The following is a 20,526-nucleotide window of genomic DNA, read 5'->3' as shown; positions in this document are numbered from 1 at the left end:
CCATTTGAGCCCAGTTCTATCCTCCACCACACTATAACCACACCAAAAAGTTGTGCGCTGCATGCTATGGTGATGTTGCTGGTGGGTTACCTGAAAGCAATCTGGAGGTAAGTTGACTTTTTTACTTACCTCTGCCTGTGGGTCTCCTTGGACGTATGCTAGCCATTTGGGGGGCATATGTCTGAGGAGAGGAAAGGAGAGGAGAGGAACTTTCTTCGGATACAACTCACTGTGTCCTAAAAAGAGAGCAGAAGATCAGTGATGGGACTAGTAACCTGCCTCAACATCTCAGGGAAAAAAGCATATATATACATATTATTACTAACAGTATTTATATACCGCTTTTCAACTAAAAGTTCACAAAGCAGTTTACAGAGAAAAATCAAATAACTAAATGGCTCCCTGTCCCAAAAGGGCTCACAATCTAAAAAGATGCAAAAGAACACCAGCAGACAGCCACTAGAACAGACACTGCTGGGGTGAGGTGGGCCAGTTACTCTCCCCCTGCTAAAAAAAGGAGCACCCACTTGAAAAAGTGCCTCTTACCCAATTCGCAGGGGTTACCCATATGACCCATATGTATACATTCTGGCACACACAGCCACACACACCCACACACACCCAGAAGAGCAAGCTCTGACTCTCTGATATTAATTCGTCATAATCAGATGAAGAAAACAGGTCTCACTTTTGGAATTCCTTCCACACCCCCTCTGAACAGCAGGCATTTCAATGAATGATGCTCAGATGAGCACAAAAAGGGCCCCCACGGGGCATGAGTACCAAGTTCAGCCCTCTGAATGCTTGTTCATGATCAACAACAATAATACGTCATGTAATAAACTCATTGATTTGTATCGTAAAATTTTACTTTCTTGAAATCTCCAGTTAACATTGGCAAAGAAAGTGTGCAGATTTATGCTTACCGGACTGTTGATACGCCCTTGCGTGTTTTAGTTTGGGAGGAATCCCCTGGGGAAAGTCGCATCTGAAAAATCTGTGCTTTCTTTATATATAAGAAACTACTGAGTAAGGGCCCAATCCTATCCAGTTTTACAGCACCGGTGCAGCCAGTGAACAAGCATTCCCATAACTTAAGGAGGCCTCTGCGACTGCCTTCCCAGCATAGGATGCAGTGCATGCCCCATTGGCATGGCTGCACCGGCACTGGAAAATTGAACAGGATTGGGCCCTAAGGCTAGTAAAGCTAAACAAAGCTTTGCAGAAGGTCCAGTGGCATCACTAGGGTTTGCAACATATGGTGCAGCACATCACACCATGATGGGTCTCCTCCCATGCAGTGGGTAGGGCAATGTCCCAGAAAATGGACGTGCTGGTGTACCATAGCCACGCCCCACTGCTTTTTTCACTATAACATTTGATAGAATAGAGATATTTCAGTGTGGTTTGTTTCACTGCATTCTGCATGAAATCACACATCAGATGATATATAACATGATGGTATTATTCAAGAATACCAAGATTTAAAAAAGGGGTGGTGAGGGGTGGAACAAGGTGGAGAGAGGACATGACAGGGCAGGGTGGGTGGATTGGACCTGGAAGGGGGTGGGGTCTGTGGCGCTGGTGCACAGCCTATCTAACCCCCCTTCCCAGACCTGATCCATCGACATGGAGCAACTCAGACATAGATATCACTGGTGCAGGTCCGAGTTGACCCATTCCAGCTGCTGGGGCTTACCCCAGGGAAGAGGACAAATGTCCCCTTACCTCTAGGAGACCTCCAGTAGCCAAAATTGCCCCGTAGGATGCCACGCAGCCCATGCTGGTACTGCTGTATCAGTGTGGGGGAATTTAGTTAGGATTGGGCTGTGTGATTTATTATACAGATTTATGGACAGAAAGATCAATAGAAAATATATAGAAGAATTTTTAGTTTTAAGGTACATTATTTTAATTCTTATTTCTTCGAGAATATATTTGGACTCCTTATCTGCCTAGTCCTTGTTCATGGGTAATTCAGTGCTTTGTCATGTTAGATCACTTGTGGATCCTACTGCAGCTGAGTTTCAACAAGAACCCCTGGGTTCTGTGGTCTCCTGGGATGGGAGGTTTTGCCCAGATCCTTCCCCTCTGCCCAGTTTCCTTAGTATGAGATGGTGGAAGTGGATAGATCTACAAATTTCCTCTCACGTTCAGCAAGCCAGGGGAGCAGAAAGCAGGAAGGCTTGCCACTAGGTACTATTACCCTTGGTCAGTGTCTAGCTTCCCTAGCATTGAGTTTAGCACCAAAAAGCCAGAGGACTGGCAAATGTCTTGATCAGCAGGTGATAATGTAAATCTGGATGCCATGACAAGCTTCACCTGCTATTTTTTTTTAGTGTCAAGCAAATGTGGAAGCCACAGTGCAGATGAGGCTGTTCTAGTGACGCCTCTGCCCGGCACTCACAAAAGGAAGTAACAGCCCAGGGCCTCTATCCATCTTCTACACACTTCTAATCTAGCTGCCAACACAGCAACCCCTTACTCCAAAGATGCTCCTCAGCTCCTTCTCCCATCTCATCTGAGATAGAGGCAAAGGGTTCTCTTACTCCATCCTTCCATCTATGAAGCAGCAACAGAGGATTCAAGAGAAGTCACCACCTGCACCCCATTCACAGGCCATTTAGTGGTTCTCTCCTGGGAATGAGCATAAAGAGGAAGCTCTGATAGACAACCTTGCCCACATTGTCACTGTTCAGTGGGGACAGGGAGGAGGAGGCTGAAGTATGTCCTCTGCCTCTATCTTGGGTCACATGAAATGGAGTCACTCCATAGATTCCTTGTTGATGTTGGCACTTCAGCTCTTGCTCAGGTGAGAAGCTCCTGTTCTGAAGTAGCTTCTCAGCAGACATTGGAAGAAAAGAGGATGAAACTGGCCCTGAAATGAGCTTCATTTGTGAATGTCACAGACCTCTAGCCTGGACATATTTGCACTTGGAGCCCAGACATGACCTTGCACACACACTTTACAGAGACAGGCTGCTGCTGCTGCTGCTCCACTCTTCAGACCTGTCACATGTTCTCTTCTCTGTGCAGGGCAACCTTATCCACAGCCTTCCATCTCTGTGACTCCCAGTAATGTGGTTGCTCTGGGGGGAAATGTCAGCATCCACTGTATGAGTGAAAACTACTTACAGATGGAGTTCTATTTGGAGAAGGATGAACGGAAGATCATTGCTATCAAGAAGGCGGAGCAGCCTGAGGTTATATTTCCCATCTTAAATGCCAAGGCAGAAGATGCAGGGACCTACCAGTGTATATATCATCCTATAACAGGGGAAGATCCTTGGTCAGACCGTAGTAACAAAATCTACATCAACGTGACAGGTGAGCTTTTGGCTTAGTCCTTGTGAGTTATTTTCACAAAAACAGCATTAAAATGGGTTTTGCAGTTTCCACATCAATAAGTCACCTGGGAAAGTGGCACTGACTATAACACTTGTTTCATTTCAAAATAGATTTTCCTCCCACTTGAATACCATTAACGCTGCTTACAGGTGATGAATTCTAACAGCAAATGTTCTGCATGTTTACTCAGCTCCATCGCATTTATTAGGGCAAGTCCCAGGACTTTATAGGGTTGCAGCCTATAAAGGGTTGCAGTAGTAGTATCCCCCCTACTCTATAGCCAGCAGCGCTGCCAAAAAGACCCACACTGCAGGCTCTGGTGGGGGGGGGGGAGATCCACCTCAAAGCAAATGGAAGGTAAGTAAAAAACATTTTTTTTAAAAGTATTGGTCTCCTCGCACATATGCAAGCCATTTTGGTGTCATATGAGAAAATGGGCAGGAAACCTTTCAAGAGGGGATAAAATCCAGTGCATGAGACTGCTGCGAGATCCACCCTTCCACCCCACCCACTGGTTTCTCCCCATACAAACCCTGTTTCTCTCCCTCCACACCCATGATGCTCCCCCCCTCCACGCCAGCTTACCTGCACCAGAGCAAGTCATCAGCCACAACAGCGGAGCACTGATGCTGCCACTGTTCTGCAGCAGTGGCTCAAAACTGTTTGCGTTCAGCATGCTCTGCATTTCATTGGTAGCCCTTATTACAGCAGCACAGTGTCTGAGGAGACTTCTGGAGGAGGGTGCAGGCCGGGAAAGGGGGGGAGGAGATAGGATCTTGGCATGTGCAGCTGCCTTCAAGATCTTCCTGCAATAAACCACCCCAGTCATTCCCTGAACCGACTCTACCAGCTACCTACTTGCTCCAGTGGAGGTTCTGCAGCCCACCACTGCTGGCACAGGACTTACTGGCTCCTGCTGGATAGGCAGTGAGCAGCAGAATGAGTGGCTGTGGCTCCTGCAGTTCTGGCTTTATGCTGGTGGATTACAAGATTTACCAGTGGAAAACCAGCCTAGGATTAGGCTATGATATAATGACTAGATTCAAGAGCATATATACAAGAGGACTGTAAACTAGCCAGTATTACCCACTGCATTTTTCTTACCTCCAGATCCCAGCCTCATCAAGCCCTCCATCAAGTTGCAAGGGGAGCCTTTTGTAGGCATGACTGTTACCATTGAATGTCAGGGACCAGAGCATGATCTGACCTTCTCCCTGCACAAATCCAGAAGCCACACAGCAACACAGGTAATCCCACCAACAGGAAGCACAAACCATTTCCCTTTCCACACACTGAGCTTGGAGGATGCCGGGAGCTACACCTGTCAGTATCACCGCAGAGAGAATCCATTTGTCTGGTCAGGGCCAAGTGACTCTGTGAAGCTGGTTGTGATAGGTAAGAAGCCATTCTTTTGTACACATGCACAGCTCCTATCATCTGCTTAGATTCTTTCGAAGTATGCACGCAGATAGGGGAATGGAGAGTAACAAAAAGACATTCATCAGAGGGCATAGGTACATTATTGTCCTGGAGATGGCAAGAATTGTGAACAGTGGCGTAGCTAAGGGGGGGCCGGGTAGCAACTGCACCGGGCAACAAGCTTTACAGAGAAAACAAGCTGAGCTTGACACTAGTGGCCAAAATTGTGAAAACCTTGGTAAGTACAGAGAATACCATCAAGTGATATATCATTGGAAAGATAATTTAATGCTGAATGCAGTGAAACAAACTTCACTGGAATGTCTGTATTCTATCAAAAATTATGGCCAATTAACCAGAAAACTTTATATTTATTTTCTTAATAAATTAAATTTGATTTTGTAATGGAGGGGGAGGGGCTATAAAATCTTCTTTGACCCTGGGTAGCAGATGCCTTAGTTATGCCACTGCTCCATTTTTCACTTTTTTAAAACGTCTGGGTGTGGAAGTCTGGGTCTGGTATGGGTCTGCGTCTGGGTCAAAGTCTGGGTCTGGTCACTTCTGGAAGTGATGTCACTTCCGGGGCATCATTTTGCACTCAGTACCAGGCTACACTTTCATTGGCTACTCCTTGATATACTTTCTCCCTTTAAAATGTGTACAGTTGTCTCCCATTGGATGAGCAATTGCTCATATAATGATTTGACTACAAGGTATGCAGATTCATGCATTTGACCAAGTGTGTATCTGTGGGTGAGGGAAGAGGGAAGAGGCTGCACTCATGCTGTTTTGGTGGCAGGAGAAGGAGGAGGAACCAATGGGGGAAGGCTTGTCTGGGTTGCTGCTGTCTCACAGCACATGCATGCACACTCCCTCCCTTGTTCAAGCAGGCTCTCCTTCCACTATCCCCCCCCCCCCAGAGGTCTGTCTGCCCAGTTGCTCTGCATGCATGCAAGTGCAGGTATGCCACAGAGGGTGAGGAAAGAGGGATGGGGCAGGGGCAAGCAGGAGGAAGAGGCTAAAGAGCGTAAGCCCTGGCTTGAGCTGTACCCAATATTTGCCCTCAGCAGCACTTGTACCTCACAACAGCAAACATGTACTCAGCAACAATCATGATCCGGGCTGACCCACAACCTCCTGATGCCTGAAGGGGCATGTTGAATTACCTGATGATGTGCCAGCCTCTGCTTCTCCCACTCTCCACTGTTCTAGTTCAGCACTCTCCTCCCCTCCACATTTCCTCTCCCAATCCGGGGAATGGAAGAAGAAGGAGGAGCAGTGCAGGCAAGCAGACAGTTGTTGTTCCATGTCCAGTTCTAACAGTTACTTCCTGATCTGCATACAGATTTCTCAGGAGACCGATGAGGTAGTCTGGGACTCCCATCTCTTTAAGAACTTGCCACAATTTGTTGTGATCCGCACAGTCGAAGGCTTTAGCATAGTCGATGAAGCAGAAGTATGTTTTTCTGGAACTCCATTGCTTTCTCCATAATCCAGCAACTGTTACCCTGCACATGCCCGATCTCGTCTGATCTTGGAAGCTAAGCAGGGTCAGGCCTGGTTAGTACTTGGATGGGAGACTGCTTGGGAATACCTGGTGCTGTAGGCTTATACCATAGTCTTTTGAGACTGAAGGTTGCCAGCCACCAATCCAGCAAATGTTGGCAGTTTGATCTCTAGTTCCTCTGCCTCTTTGAAAACCAGCTTGTAGTTCTCGATTCACGTGCTGCTGAAGCCTAGCTTGTAGGTACTTTGAGCATAACCTTGCTAGCATGTGAAATAAGAGCAACTGTGCAGTAGTTTGCACATTCTTTGGCTTCGCCTTTCTTTGGGATTGGAACGTAAACCAATCTTTTCCAATCCTGAGGCCAATGTTGAGTTTTCCCAATTTGCTAGCAGATTGAGTGCAGCACTTTAACACCATCATCTTTTAAACTTTTAAGGGAATACTGTCTAGCGGGAATACTGTTAACTCCGCTAGCTTTGTTAGTGATGCTTCCTAGGGCCCACTTGACTTCAAGTTCCAGGATGTCTGGCTCAAGTTCAGCGATCACACCATCGTGGTTATCAGGGACATTAACACCTTTCTTGTAGAGTTCCTCTGTGTATTCTTGCCACCTATTTAATTGTGTCTGCTTCTGTTCGGTCCCTGCAATTATTGTCCTTTATCATGCCCATCTTTGCATGAAATATTCCTGTGATATCTCCAATTTTCTTGAAGAGATCTCTAGTCTTTCCTCTTCTACCGTTTTCCTCTATTTCTCTGCACTGCTCATTTAAGAAGGCCTTCTTATCTTCTCCTTGCTATTCTCTGGAAATCTTTTTTTTTTTTAAATAAATGGAATACCAAAAAAAACCCATCTCACAACAACATACATTTATCCCCACCAATCTGCCAGTGCTCTCCACCTCCTTCTCCGGGAATAACGACCCATTCTCTTCCAACCTCATCCTCTTTGATTTCATCTTCATTTTCTACTCAATTTGGATTCCCCTTCCTTCTCCAAAAAGTCACCAATTTTTGATCAGGCATACATCCTTTACCCTTCTCCGAAGCATGCTCCAAAAATAACTTTCATATATCCATAAACGTATTTTCTTTCACAACTCCTTTCTTAACTTTCAACTCACATGTTAATTAATCATTTATAGCTATATTCCACCTGACTTTGTACCATTCCTCAATATTCAAATTTCTATCTCCTTTCCAATTCCTAGCAAGCAACAGTCTTGCAGCAGTTACCATCACAGTGATTAATTCCTATTCTCCCATTTCTATATCTTCATTACTAAACACGTTCAACAAAGCCATCATTGAGGTTATCAGTATATTCTTACCAAAAATTTCATTAACCTCTCTAGATATGATTGCCCAACTTTTTTTCATTTTTTCGCAGGACCACCACATACGAAAATAAGTGCCAATTTCTTTTTTACATCTCCAACATGCATTAGTTATATCCTTATTGCACTGGTTCAATTTTACAGGTGTTAAATACCATGTCCATATAGATTTATAACAATTTTCCTTAATTCTAACAGATAAATTCTTCATTATTCTTTTATTCTGTAAACTTTTCCAAATTTCATCGCTTAACTTTTCATTTAACCAAACTTTGCCAAACCTTCTTAAGACCATTAAAATTTTTACCTGCTACCTGCTCATTTAAAAAGGCCTTCTTATCTCTCCTTGCTATTCTCTGGAAATCTGCATTCAGTTGGATATATCTTTCCCTTTCTCCTTGCCTTTTGCTTTCTTTCTTTCCTCAGCAATCTGTAAAGCTTCTTCAGACAGCCATTTTGCCTTCTTGCATTCCATTTTCTTAGGGATGGTTCTAGTTGCCACCTCCTGAACAATGTTACGAACCTCCGTCCATAGTTCTTCAGACACTCTGTCTACCAAATCTAAACCTCTAAATTTTTTCATCACCTCCACTGTGTATTCTTATAATTTAGGTCATACCTAAATGGCCTAATGTTTTTCCCTACTTTCTTCAGTTTAAGTGTGAATTTTGCAATGAGAAGCAAAATGATCTGAGCCACAGTCAGCTCCAGGTTTTGTTTTTACTGACTATATAGAGCTTTTCCATCTTTTGTGGAGAAGTGAAAGTTTGATGCTGTAAAGAACAATATTGCATAGGAACCTGGAATGTAAGATCTATGAATCAAGGTAAGCTGGATGTGGTCCAACATGAGATGGCAAGACTGAACACTGTCATCTTGGGAATTAGTGAACTAAAATGGACAGGAATGGGCGAATTTAATTCAGATGAACATTATATTTACTACTGTGGACAAGAATGCCATAGAAGAAGTAGCCCTTAATTATGAAGTAGCCCTTGTAATGAATGAAAGAATGGGAAAAGCAGTAATGGGGTAGAATCTGAAAAACGACAGAATGATTTCAGTTCAAATTCAAGGCAAACCTTTTAACCTCACAGTAATTCAAGTCTATGCCCCAACCACTGATGTTGAAGAGGATGAAGTTAACCGATTTTATGAAGGCATACAACATGTTCTAGATTAACACCAAAAAAAGATGTCCTTCTTATTATAGAGGATTGGAATGCTAAAGTAGGAAGTCAAGAGGTAATAGGAATAACAGGCAAGTTTGGTCTTGGAGTACAAAATGAAGCAGGGGAAAGGCTAATAAGAGTTTTGTCAAGAGAACATGGTGGTCATAGCGAACACCTTTTTCCTGCAACCCAAGTGGTGACTCTACATATGGACATCACCAGATGGTCTACACCATGAAATCAGATTATGTTCTCTACAGCCAAAGATGGAGACGCTTTATACCTAGGAATGGTAGGAAATGCATTTCTGCACATACATCCCTCCTTTTCTTATTACTCATAGAACATGTGGTTTCACCATTCACATGAATAACTTCTCTTACCCAACAATGTCTCTGCTTATTTCTCTGGCCACAGTCCTCAAACATTGTAGTGAGCACTCACTTGATCTTCTCTACCTCAGATCTTCTCTGTCTCTGAATTCCCTGCTGTGAAACAGGGGATATACTGATGTCAATGTCCTGAAGAAATTAGGATTCAACAGGCCATGAATATAAGCTTCATTTGCTCATGTCCCAGATCACTACCTTGAGTATATTCGCACTTGGATCCCAACCTTTACCTTGCACATACAGCTGCTGCCCATCTTACTGAGACAGGCTGAAGCTGATGCTCAGCTGATGCTTGTTCTACCTCTGTCCAGAGCAAGATTTACCCAAGCCTGCCATCTCAGTGAGTCCCAGTGGGGGGAGGGGATATCAGCACCCACTGTACAAATGGACAAAATGAGGTCTGTCGGCAAAAGACGAATTAGGTCAGTGGTGTCAAACCCATTTCATATAGTGGGCCAAAAAGCATTTGTGGCACCTGCTAAAGGCCGGACATGACATCATTAAGCAGTAAGTGATATCAGTAAGCATATTATGACCAGAAATAAGCACTTTGTATGTGTGAACAAACTCAATAGCTGCAAATGACAGAAGAGAAAATGTGCACATCTTGATGATATTGCCAGTCTTGACACACTGCCACCCTGCCACAGCCTCTACCCCATTCCTCCCTTTCTAGCACGGACACAAGGTCAATGCAGCTCTGAGGTAAGGGAACAAACATTCCCTTACTTTGAGGAGGCCTCCGTGAGTGACACCCAACTGCAGGATGCAGCACATGTCCCATTGGCACCACTTTGCCAGTGCTGGAAAGTACTGACATCAGGGATTAGGATTGCACCCATATATAATGAATGGATTCAGTAGGACAATACGAACTGTAAACTAACCTTAGGGCTCCATTGTCATTTTCCTACTTCCAGATCCCATGCTCAAGAAACCTTCCATCCTGGTGCAAGGAAAGCCTGCTTTAGGCAAAAATGTCACCATTGAATGTCGGACACAGGGGCAAGGTCTGATCTTCTCCCTGCACAAATCCAGGAACCTCACAGCAGTACAGATGGTCGAGGCAGCAGGAGACACGGGCTCTTTCCTTTTCCACATGCTAAGTTTGGAGGATGCTGGGAACTACACCTGTCACTATCACCACAAAGGGGAACCATTTATATGGTCAGAGCCGAGCGACCCTGTGGAACTTGTTTTGGCAAACAACCCTGCGCAGACCTTTCAGCAAGGTAAGGGGCTATACTTGGCATGCCCTCCCTCTTCCCAATCACATCCTCTATCGTTGGAACAGGAATGTCCAGTATGTTGACTGGCAATGGAATACCTTCACAGGGATCTCTGACTGTGCTGTTGGTGGGGAATGGCAGAAGCTACAGCCTAGTTGCCATCAAAGAGTACAAGCAGATAACGGGATGGAGAGCAACAAAGGGCGCAATCCTAACCAACTTTCCAGCACTGACTTAGCTGCAATGCAGCCCCCAAGGTAAGGTAACATGCCCTTACCATTAGTAGGCCCCCTTGACTGCCTCCCCACTGCAGGATGCCGTGCACGCCACATTGGCACAGCTATGTCAGTGCTGGAAAGTTGGTTAGGATTGCGCCCAAAGAGACATATATTAGAGGGCATATAGGTGCATATAAGGCCCTGGAGATGGCAGGAAATGTGTTCCTTGATCTACCTTTCCCCTTTAACGCAGCACCAGTGGGTCCATGAATGACAGCAACCACAGCAAGGCAGGTGGGGTATGGAGAGAGGAATGAGATCATGACTCAGCTTTTTATCTCTGTGGTGCTCATAGAAAAGCATGAGGCATTCGTGCATCAAATAAGTTTCCAACATACAAAATTGGGAGGGGGGTGGACAAACCACAAGGTGAAACTCAGTTGCCAAAGGATTTGGGGGAGAGATAACATTTCCATGGCATGCTTTGCACCCTGCAAAGGGGGCAGTCCCAGAGCTCAGTGGGACTCAGTACCAGGAGGGCTTGGGCTGGGCCTGACTCTTTCTCCATTTAGCAACATTTGTCTCAGCCCATGCTTCTAACTGCAGCCCATTTTCCTTTCTGTTCTTTGCTTCTCTGATCCTGGATACGGCTATTTATACTGTTGCCTCATTTTTTTCTCCTCCATCTCCTCTCTTGACCTCCTCTCTTGACCCCCTTCTGCTGTCTACAGTGGGCAGACCACTTAAACTGCCCTCACTTAAATCTCTCTGGGTGCAAGCCTAGGCATGGCTACTTGGAAGTAAGTTCCATTGTGTTCAATGGGGCTTACTCCCAGGCAAGTGTGTGTAGGATTGCAGCCTCATTCTTCTTATTGCAAAGTCCAAATGCCACTGTTTTGACCCTTCTTGACTCCTCTGCTGCTGCTGTTCCAGCAGGTGACACTTTTTCTCCCAGACTCTCTTCATGCCCTCAGTTTCTCTGAGTGTCCTCAAACCATTTCTTATCCTGTCAATCACACTATGTTTCACAGGAGGGGGCTCTTCCTTTGTCTTCCTGTTGTCTGTTGGGTCCCTTAGGGATCTGTTTCCAGCTCTCTACTTTTCTCCCCCTACATACTGTCCTCACTGCACCCCAGTAACACCTATATACTAATGGCACCCAGCTCTACCTCTCTACCCTAGAATTGTCTTCCCTTACCCTGTTGTAGGAAATGTAGCATAGTGTAGTAGCTCAAAGACTGAACTGTGAATCAGAAGTTCACTGGTTTAAATCTTGCCTCTGTCATGAATTCAGCAGGCAAGCTATTTCCACTTCGCCTTAGCCAATACAGAGATAATGCTTAATACTTAGGGCTCAGTGTTATCCAACTCTCCAACACCGAGTCAGCCACAACAGAGCCCTGAAGTAAAGGGAACAAATATTTCCTTACCTTGAGGAGGCCTCTTTGAGTGCCCACCCACTACAGAACGCAGTACACATCCCATTAACATGGCTGCATCAGCACTGGAAAGTTAGATAGGATAGGGCCCTTCAGTGGCGTCGCTATAGGGGTGCGGGGTGTGTGGGCCACACCGGATGACGCGCACGGGGGGGTGACATGCTAAAATTGCAGTGGTAAGGAGTAACCCCATCATATTATATACCGTTGGATGCAGAAGTTTGAGCGGAATGCAATGCAAAAAAACAGAGTGAAATATCTCCTTTCTATCAAAAGTTATGCCCTAAAAACCAGAGAACAAAAAATGCATGGAGCCCTATGGAAAGTGAAAGTGAGCTGTATCGTGCATTTACTTGTGAGTAGGTGCACTTGCCTTAGTTTGTTGGAAAGGGCAGGCTGAGAGGAATCCATTGACACCAGAATGGTCTTGATCCAATGAATGCATCCCCCAAAAACACCTGAAAAGGAAATCCCTCCCTCCAAGCAGATGAATGTATTGAGCCCTATGGAAAGCGAAACTAAGCCTCATGGTTGAGTTTACTCGTGAGTAAGCAAACATGCCTTGGCTGGTGTGGAAGATCAGGTGAAGGAGTGTGCAAGGCTACCAGAATGGTCCTGATCCTATGCACCTAGAGCTAAACAAGTGCTCCAGAAGGCAGCCTCCCCCCTCCCCACTAAAAAGGATCAAAACAGAGGCTTCAGCTGATAAGGTGAACCTTTTTGAGACTTGCAAAGCCAGGTGGATCCTGACAGTGATCTGGTTTAAACAGAAGTTCTTAAATTGAACTGGGCACTGGGTAGGTAGGGCTGAAAACCTTACTGATTTTGGAGGGGGGGGGTGTTACTGCAGGCAGACCACAGAAGAAATTCACTTGGTGGAACAGGGCTGGCTGCTGCTTATTTAATTATTTGGTTTACTTTAATTATTTATACTTATTTATTTTAATTTGCCTGATGATGTCACTTCCACCATGACATTACTTCTGGTGGGTCTTGGACAGATTGTCATTCTAAAAAGTTGGTCCCAGTGCTAAAAGTTTGAGAACTACTGCAATAAGGTGTTAGTAAGTTGACACCCTGGGGAGGGGTGTGATAACGCTAGTGACCAAAATTACTAAAATCATAATTTGAAAGAATAATACCATCATGTTATATATCAGTCAATGTGTAATTTCATGCAGAATGTGTTCTATCTTTGTTCTATGAAAAGGTACAGCCAAAAATGAGTGGGGGCGGAGTGATGGTACATCACCACGCCCACCACCTGGGGTATTGCCCCGCCCACTGCATGGGGGGGTGACACGCTGGAATCCCGCACTGGGTGATGCAAACCCTAGTGACGCCACTGGGGCCCTTAATTTACCTTTAAGTTGCTGTAAACATAATATTTATAAAAGACACAGCATACTCAGAAAGCATCATTTAAACATTATTATTATCTCCAGCAGACTTCTGCTACATGTTTCAAGAACCATAACTTTTACTGCAGTACATCACCGGTCACTTCATTGATCACATGGGTGGAATCAATGATGTGGATTTTCCCCAACTGATTACTTTTCTTCATAATTTCTTAAGATGTCCCATTATCTATAATGTTTCCTTGAGCATAGGAAAGGCAGTATATAAATCTGTTTAAATAAATTAAATTCAAATATATAAAAGTAGAAATTAAACATTATATGAAGTGATATAGTGAATGAAAAATGGAGAATTATAACAAAAACATTTTAAGTCTGAAAAATAGATATATTGCCCTGTGGTGTTGGTTAAAATGTTTGGAAAGAAAAGAGGCTTCTAATAATTAAATTAGACTGCTATTTTTTTCAGTCTTGTACCTTTCCATGATTATTGAAAATTCAGACTCCTGGTTTTAGTCACAGTAAGTGTGAAGTCAAAGAACAAGACAGGAGAAGACAAAAGAGCAACAAGCTGTGGAAAGGAGAAGATGGGGCAAGGCTTTGTGTGTCAACCGGGCAAGGAGCCAGTCAGACAAATGAACCAGGTCACAGAAGTCCCTGTATGAGGGCAATATTGTAATCAATGCACTCCAGAATGTCATTCCATGTGTCCAGGTTTGGCTGAGTTCACCCACTTGCCTCCATGGCTCCTTCTCCAACTCACTGGATTGAAAAAGGAAGAGGGGGGCACCTCCAATGAGGGGGGCCCAGGGGTTTCCAACAATGGCGATCCTGGCCCCAGTGCCGCCTAGGGGCCACGACAGCAAGCTGCTGCCCCCCCCCTGCCCCAAAGGTCCCATCCTCTACCTTCCTTTCAGAGGTCCATAGAAGCACCTCCCTGACACTCTGTAAGGCCTTATAAGGCCCTCAGAAGGCTGGAAAACATCACTTCTGGTTTCACGGAGGAAACCAGTAGTGATGTTTTTATGCCCTTAGACCTTCTGAGGACTGGGCCGGGGGAGGGGGTGCTCTGTGAAACCAAAAGTGATATTTTTTGCCCCTCCGAAGGCCTTCAAGACCTCTGAAGGATCAGCGAGGTTGCGCACAGCTTCCCCAGCCCTCAGAATGCCTATGGGAGGATGCCCTCAGGGGGCAGCTCTTGGATTGGCCAGCCGGCTGACTGAGTGCTGCAGAGGAGGGCAGGAGAAGAGGGGCTGTAGAATGTGTGGGATCCCAGTGGTGTGGGATCATATCGTAAGGAAGCTCTGTGTGTACGCATCTGTGTGGAAGGAGAGGAGGGCCGCAGAATGTGGTGGGAAAGGTGGAAGATCAGTTTCTATAATGCAGAGGTGAATGAGGGACTGGTGAACAGAAAGTCTGTGAAGGCACTGAAAGACGGTCATGCTTAAATGAAAACATAAGAACATAAGAACAGTCCCACTGGATCAGGCCATAGGCCCATCTAGTCCAGCTTCCTGTATCTCACAGCGGCCCAACAAATGCCCCAGGGAGCACACCAGATAACAAGAGACCTGCAAGGCTTTCTGGGAATTGTAGTTAAGAACATAAGAACAGCCCCACTGGATCAGGCCATAGGCCCATCTAGTCCAGCTTCCTGTATCTCACAGCGGCCCACCAAATGCCCCAGGGAGCACACCAGATAACGAGACCTGCAAGGCTTTCTGGGAATTGTAGTTTAAGAACATAAGAACAGCCCCACTGGATCAGGCCATAGGTCCATCTAGTCCAGCTTCCTGTATCTCACAGCGGCCCAACAAATGCCCCAGGGAGCACACCAGATAACAAGAGACCTGCAAGGCTTTCTGGGAATTGTAGTTAAGAACATAAGAACAGCCCCACTGGATCAGGCCATAGGCCCATCTAGTCCAGCTTCCTGTATCTCACAGCGGCCCACCAAATGCCCCAGGGAGCACACCAGATAACAAGAGACCTGCAAGGCTTTCTGGGAATTGTAGTTTAAGAACATAAGAACAGCCCCACTGGATCAGGCCATAGGCCCATCTAGTCCAGCTTCCTGTATCTCACAGCGGCCCAACAAATGCCCCAGGGAGCACAGCAGATAACAAGAGACCTCATCCTGGTGCCCTCCCCTGCATCTGGCATTCTGACATACCCAATTCTAAAATCAGGAGGTTGCACATACACATCATGGCTTGTAACCTGTAATGGATTTTTCCTTCAGAAACTTGTCCAACCCCCTTTTAAAGGCATCTAGGCTAGACGCCAGCACCACATCCTGTGGCAAGGAGTTCCACAGACTGACCACACGCTAAGTAAAGAAAGATGTTTTGCTGGATAAAAGGAACATTGCAGGCAACCTTTGGACATTATCTTAAACATGAAGAGATAAATCATTAGCAGTGCTCCAACTCCAGCTACCTTTGAATTTATGGTTATGAATCTTATTGATTTAGATTGGACAACCATATTGGCAGTCTGTGGCGCAGGCCTGCTCCTCCTCTTGGTTCTCCTACTGCTGTTGCTTGCCGTCCTATTTTATAGAAGACGAAAAAGGGGTAAGTAGGCTTATGAAGAGGGTGCTTTATAATGGCTGGTGTTAATGTGGTGTGGTGCTTAGAGAAGACTTGGGTTTGAGATCCTGCTCAGCCAGGAAGCTGTCAAGGTCACCCTGGGTCAGCCATAATGCCTCTTAGCCTAAACTCCTTACAGGGTTGTGAGGATAAAAGGGAAGGGAAGGAGCCAATACTTCCCTGAGCTCCTTTGGAGGAAAGAGCAGTTTTCAAAGACAATGCATTAATTTAAAATGTCTTCACGTAGAAGTTATCATCACTTTTGTATTGTATTGGCAACCTTCAGTCTGGAAAGACTATGGTATTGCGCTCTGAAAAGTGGTTCTGGCACAGCGTCTAGTGTGGCTGAAAAGGCCAATTCGGGAGTGACAATCCCTTCCACACCGGGAGCAAGTGCAGTCTGTCCCTGGTCTGTCTCCCTGGCTATGGGCCTTCCTTCTTTGCCTCTTTGCCTCTGTCTGTTGGCAAAGTGTCTCTTCAAACTGGGAAAGGCCATGCTGCACAGCCTGCAGCATCACTATCATTACTATCCTTCAAAATATTTATATACCGGCTTTTCAAGCAGCTTAGATAGGAAAATAAGTGAACAGATAGTTCCCTGCACTACAGAGGTACACAATCTAAACTAGAGGTGGCCAACCCGCAGCATTATACGTGCCACTTTTTATATAAAGAATCTTGAATGTGCCATTCTACCTGACTCCAGTGGCATCCCTGCTGGGTACGGCTTGACCAGGATTCCCAGTGCTGTTGAGAGGGGCATGGACTGGCACTGCTTGCCTTCAGCAGTGGCCAGACTTGCCATGCCACACCAAACACCAGGCCACGGAGATAGCATCTCAGCACGCCTTGCACGTGACTGACCAACTGGCATTAGCCCTGGCTTGGCAGCCAGCTTCACGCTTAGCTGGTCCACATGGTCAGGTGTGGAAGCTTCACCCAGGTCACTGACTTGGGGATTGGCCTATGCCATTTTGAAAGTGTCCCTGTGCCACTAGTGGCATGCATGCCATGGGTCGGCCAACCCTGGCCTAAACAAAGATCTAAGAGAGACACCAGCAAAACAGACTGGGGTGAATAGGATCAATTACTCTCCACCTGCTGAATATGAGAAGCACTATTTAAAAGGGGCCTCTTAGCCCAGTTAGCAAGACTTTGCTGAGTCCAATGTAAAAAAAAAAGGGGGCCTTCTTTTAAATATGAAGCACGTTCCTAGGCTTCATGACTACAAAGGGAGACTCAAAGATGTGCAGGTTGTCTGTCCGGTGACATCTAAAAACATGGGAAAGGCCTTGGCAAAATTTCAGGGGTGGAGTTCATAACTCCTTCACCCTTCCTTATCAAGCTGTGATTCCACAACAGAGAAAGCCTCTCCCCCCCCCCCCCCCCGCCGGCACCTTCCTGGTTAACTCCTGAAGGCAGGGAAAGTTAACGTTCAGGACAAAATCTGAATTACAGGGCAGGTTCATAGGGGAAAAGATGGTCAACTTTGCTGGAGAATGTTTCTAAAACAGAATAATCTGCAGCCTAGTGTATACTAAGCAAGGTGCTTCCTCATAAGAAGATAAGAAGAGCCCCGCTGGATCAAGCCAAAGGCCCATCTAGTCCAGCTTCCTGTATCTCACAGTGGCCCAGCAAATGCTTCAGGGAGCACACAAGACAGCAAGACACAACCTGCATCCTGGAGCCCTCCCCTGCATCTGGCCTTCCGAGATAGTCTACTTCTAAAATCAGGAGTGTGAATATATCTATATATACATATTTTCCTCCTTCAAGATAAGATTTTACAGAGTAGAATACATGGGTTGGGAGCTGTGTTGCTGTACTCATTTTGTAACTGAATGGTTGAAGAATCTCATGGTGTATCTTGGATCTACAGGCTCTGCTGCTGAAAAAAGGACCCAACCACTATCAGAGGAAGCGACAAACACAGTAAGATACTTTCCTGTGAACAAACCTCCTTATCCTGACTCATCAGCAACTCTATCCTCTATCTTTGACCCCTGAACCTTGGGGGACGGACGGACCCACAACATGTTGCTATATCAGCTCAACACATTCAGCATATTGTGGGTGGCCATGGAGATAGAAAAAGATCAGGATGGAAAACAGTCTCAACTTCCAGCATTCACCTGGAAGTCATAATTAGATTCAACCTACACTGATAGTGTTTTAGCCTTATCCTAACATCTCAGTGGGGAAAGCTTGGTTGTAACATTAGCAATGAAACCAGTTCTATTTAATGCAAGAAGTGCCATCAAGGATTGAATTGGGATTTTACTCCCTTGGGAATGGGGCAAAGCAATGCACCTGTTTTTTCCATGTTGTATTTGATTATGTTTGTGCTGCACAATTTTTGCTTAAGAGAAAATACAGGTGCGCACCACTTAATGATGGGGATATGTTCTCTGAGTTAACAGACACTAGCTGGCTGCACAGGCTACTGGAGATAGACTGCCTCTTCTTTGCATTAAGAGCCTCTCTGTTGTGTAAACAGACACACTGCTGCAGGCTATGGGAGACCTGGCTGCCTCATTAAGAGCCTCTTTGTTGCACTTTGACCACTGTCATATATGCGGTCTGTCCTTAAGTGGAAGGTTGATAAGAAATGAGAATTAAAATTGGCCATTTAGTTGAATAAAATTTGAGAGGACGGGTCAGTGTTTTCCTGTGTAAGTTGAGTTGAACAGGATCACAAGTTCAGCTTGGGAAAGAGAGAGCCAGGCCACCAAGAGCTGCCACAGAGATGAGAGAGTAGCATCACAGGGTTAAAACATACTCAACTTACAAGCAGAAAGTTTAGATCAATGCTGAAGTCTTGGGAATATTAACTGAGTAGAGGATGACTGAGACTGTAATCTTAAACATACTTACTGAGGAGTAAATCCTATTGAACACAGTGAGGCTTCCTTCTGAGTCTACATGCATCAAGTTGCACAGTGAAGGCTCTTTTCCTGAGGAGGCGTTACCCCAAATCCCATGGTTGATTGCAAAGGCAGTCAGCTTTTCTCAGAATAAGGAACACAACAAAGTCAGCTCAGGTCTGCAGGAGCAAGGCCTCCTTTGACACATTTGCATGTGACTAGTGGTAGTGGCTGGATCACAAAGAAAAGATTTACCTCAGGGCAGCAAGGAAGAGGCTATTTTGGTGGAGACAGCCACAAAAAAGAACTTGATGGAAGGGATGAAGTTTGTGGGAGGGGAGGGTAAGAAGGGAGGTCTGCTTGCCTTCTCTCCAGCTCACACAGGTTATGGCTGAATCATGGCAGATGGCAACTGCGGCACGGCTGAGTGTATTGCATGGCCTTAGCAATTCTGCTTAGTCGCATTCTCCTCTGAGTGGTGGTTGGGACAGAGGGACAAGTGCCATCCTTCATGTAGGCTCTGGGCAACAAAACACCATTCAGCCCTGTTGCAAAGTGACCTCTAATTTTTCTAGCATTTTCATTGTGGTTCATTCTAAATACTGGAGAGGAAGTGGTGAGAGGGTTGAATTCTACATCTCTCTCTTTTCCTCCCGCAGATCCCAGAAGCTGAAGACCCCAATGGAGTCTCCTATGCCGTCTTAAACCACCAACCATTGAGAACAAAACAGGGAGCCAATCCTGTCACAGCCCTTGACTCTTGTCTTTATGCATCAGTGGCCAAAGACAGAGCCGGGAAGGGCCAATAGGCAAGACTTTCCAAGGGATGGGGGTGCTTCTGGGTCTCATGGACATACATCCTCAGGCTGGCCCCTTCATGCAAGGTTCACTTATCTTCTCCATGGCCATGCAGTTGGGAATCTAACCAAATGGAAAGGATGTGAAGTTCAAGCCTATGATGACAATCACCAGCTACAAACACAGTGGCCAGATTGCAGAAATCTTGCCGGCGAGTGAAATCTTCTCCAGAAATGCTCTTGACTGAGGATTGAAAGATATATGGTAGTTATTGAAGCACATGCTGACCAACAGCAGGTCACATCACAGAGACACAAGGACAGGGAGCAGACGTGAAACCAGCACAGGTGCCAACTCTGTCCCCATATCCACTCAGGCTGCATCATCGCTGGACCAAACATCAGCTATACTGCCAGGCATTCATTCTCTTGCTCATCTTTCGACCTGATATGTGCTGTTACCTGTTGACAATGCTCTTCTGCTATGTCTGCAGAGGTTCAGTGTCTGTGCAGAAGGATAAAGGGATGGAAATCTGATACAAGGCAGAGGAACATCCAGAAATCGGGGGGGGGGGGGGAGGCTTGAAGATTTTGGGGGCCTGATCACTTCCCTGCTCAATTTGCACAACAAAAGAATTAAAAAGGGTGACTCAAGGAAAAAACTACTCAGAATCTATCAGGAAACTTGATAATCTTCGATTTGGTTTGAACCAAGATGATGGCTTCCTGTCTTATTGCTTTGCAGAATAACTGAGTTAAACCAGATCTCAGTTCTCTGGCTTCACTGAAACAGCCATAGACACATGCTTGCCTGCTGAGGCTTTCACTTCATGCATCTGATGAACTGAACTG

General features: G+C 45.6%; 1 protein-coding gene, 1 long non-coding RNA gene and 1 pseudogene across 2 annotated transcripts; all 3 read left to right on the top strand.

Moving 5' to 3' along the window:
- The first annotated feature begins 747 nt into the window (after nucleotides 1–747).
- On the top strand, nucleotides 748–14,273 carry LOC136653454 (T-cell-interacting, activating receptor on myeloid cells protein 1-like). Its single transcript, XM_066630351.1, has 5 exons — nucleotides 748–835; nucleotides 3,037–3,327; nucleotides 4,459–4,761; nucleotides 10,096–10,407; nucleotides 14,137–14,273. The coding sequence occupies exons 1-5, from the start codon at nucleotides 748–750 to the stop codon at nucleotides 14,271–14,273; spliced, it is 1,131 nt and encodes a 376-aa protein (XP_066486448.1).
- On the top strand, nucleotides 6,260–6,376 carry LOC136654926 (5S ribosomal RNA; annotated as a pseudogene).
- Nucleotides 14,274–15,904: 1,631 nt separating the features above from the next.
- On the top strand, nucleotides 15,905–20,273 carry LOC136651282 (uncharacterized). The gene is made up of 3 exons (XR_010794507.1): nucleotides 15,905–15,998; nucleotides 17,893–17,945; nucleotides 19,537–20,273. It is a non-coding gene; the product is annotated as an uncharacterized lncRNA (long non-coding RNA).
- Nucleotides 20,274–20,526: the final 253 nt, after the last annotated feature.

The sequence above is a fragment of the Tiliqua scincoides genome, chromosome 5, assembly GCF_035046505.1.
Source record: "Tiliqua scincoides isolate rTilSci1 chromosome 5, rTilSci1.hap2, whole genome shotgun sequence".
NCBI classification, from domain to species: domain Eukaryota; kingdom Metazoa; phylum Chordata; class Lepidosauria; order Squamata; family Scincidae; genus Tiliqua; species Tiliqua scincoides.
The sequence above is the reverse complement of the archived record's forward strand: the minus strand, read 5'-3'. Positions and strand labels throughout refer to the sequence as shown.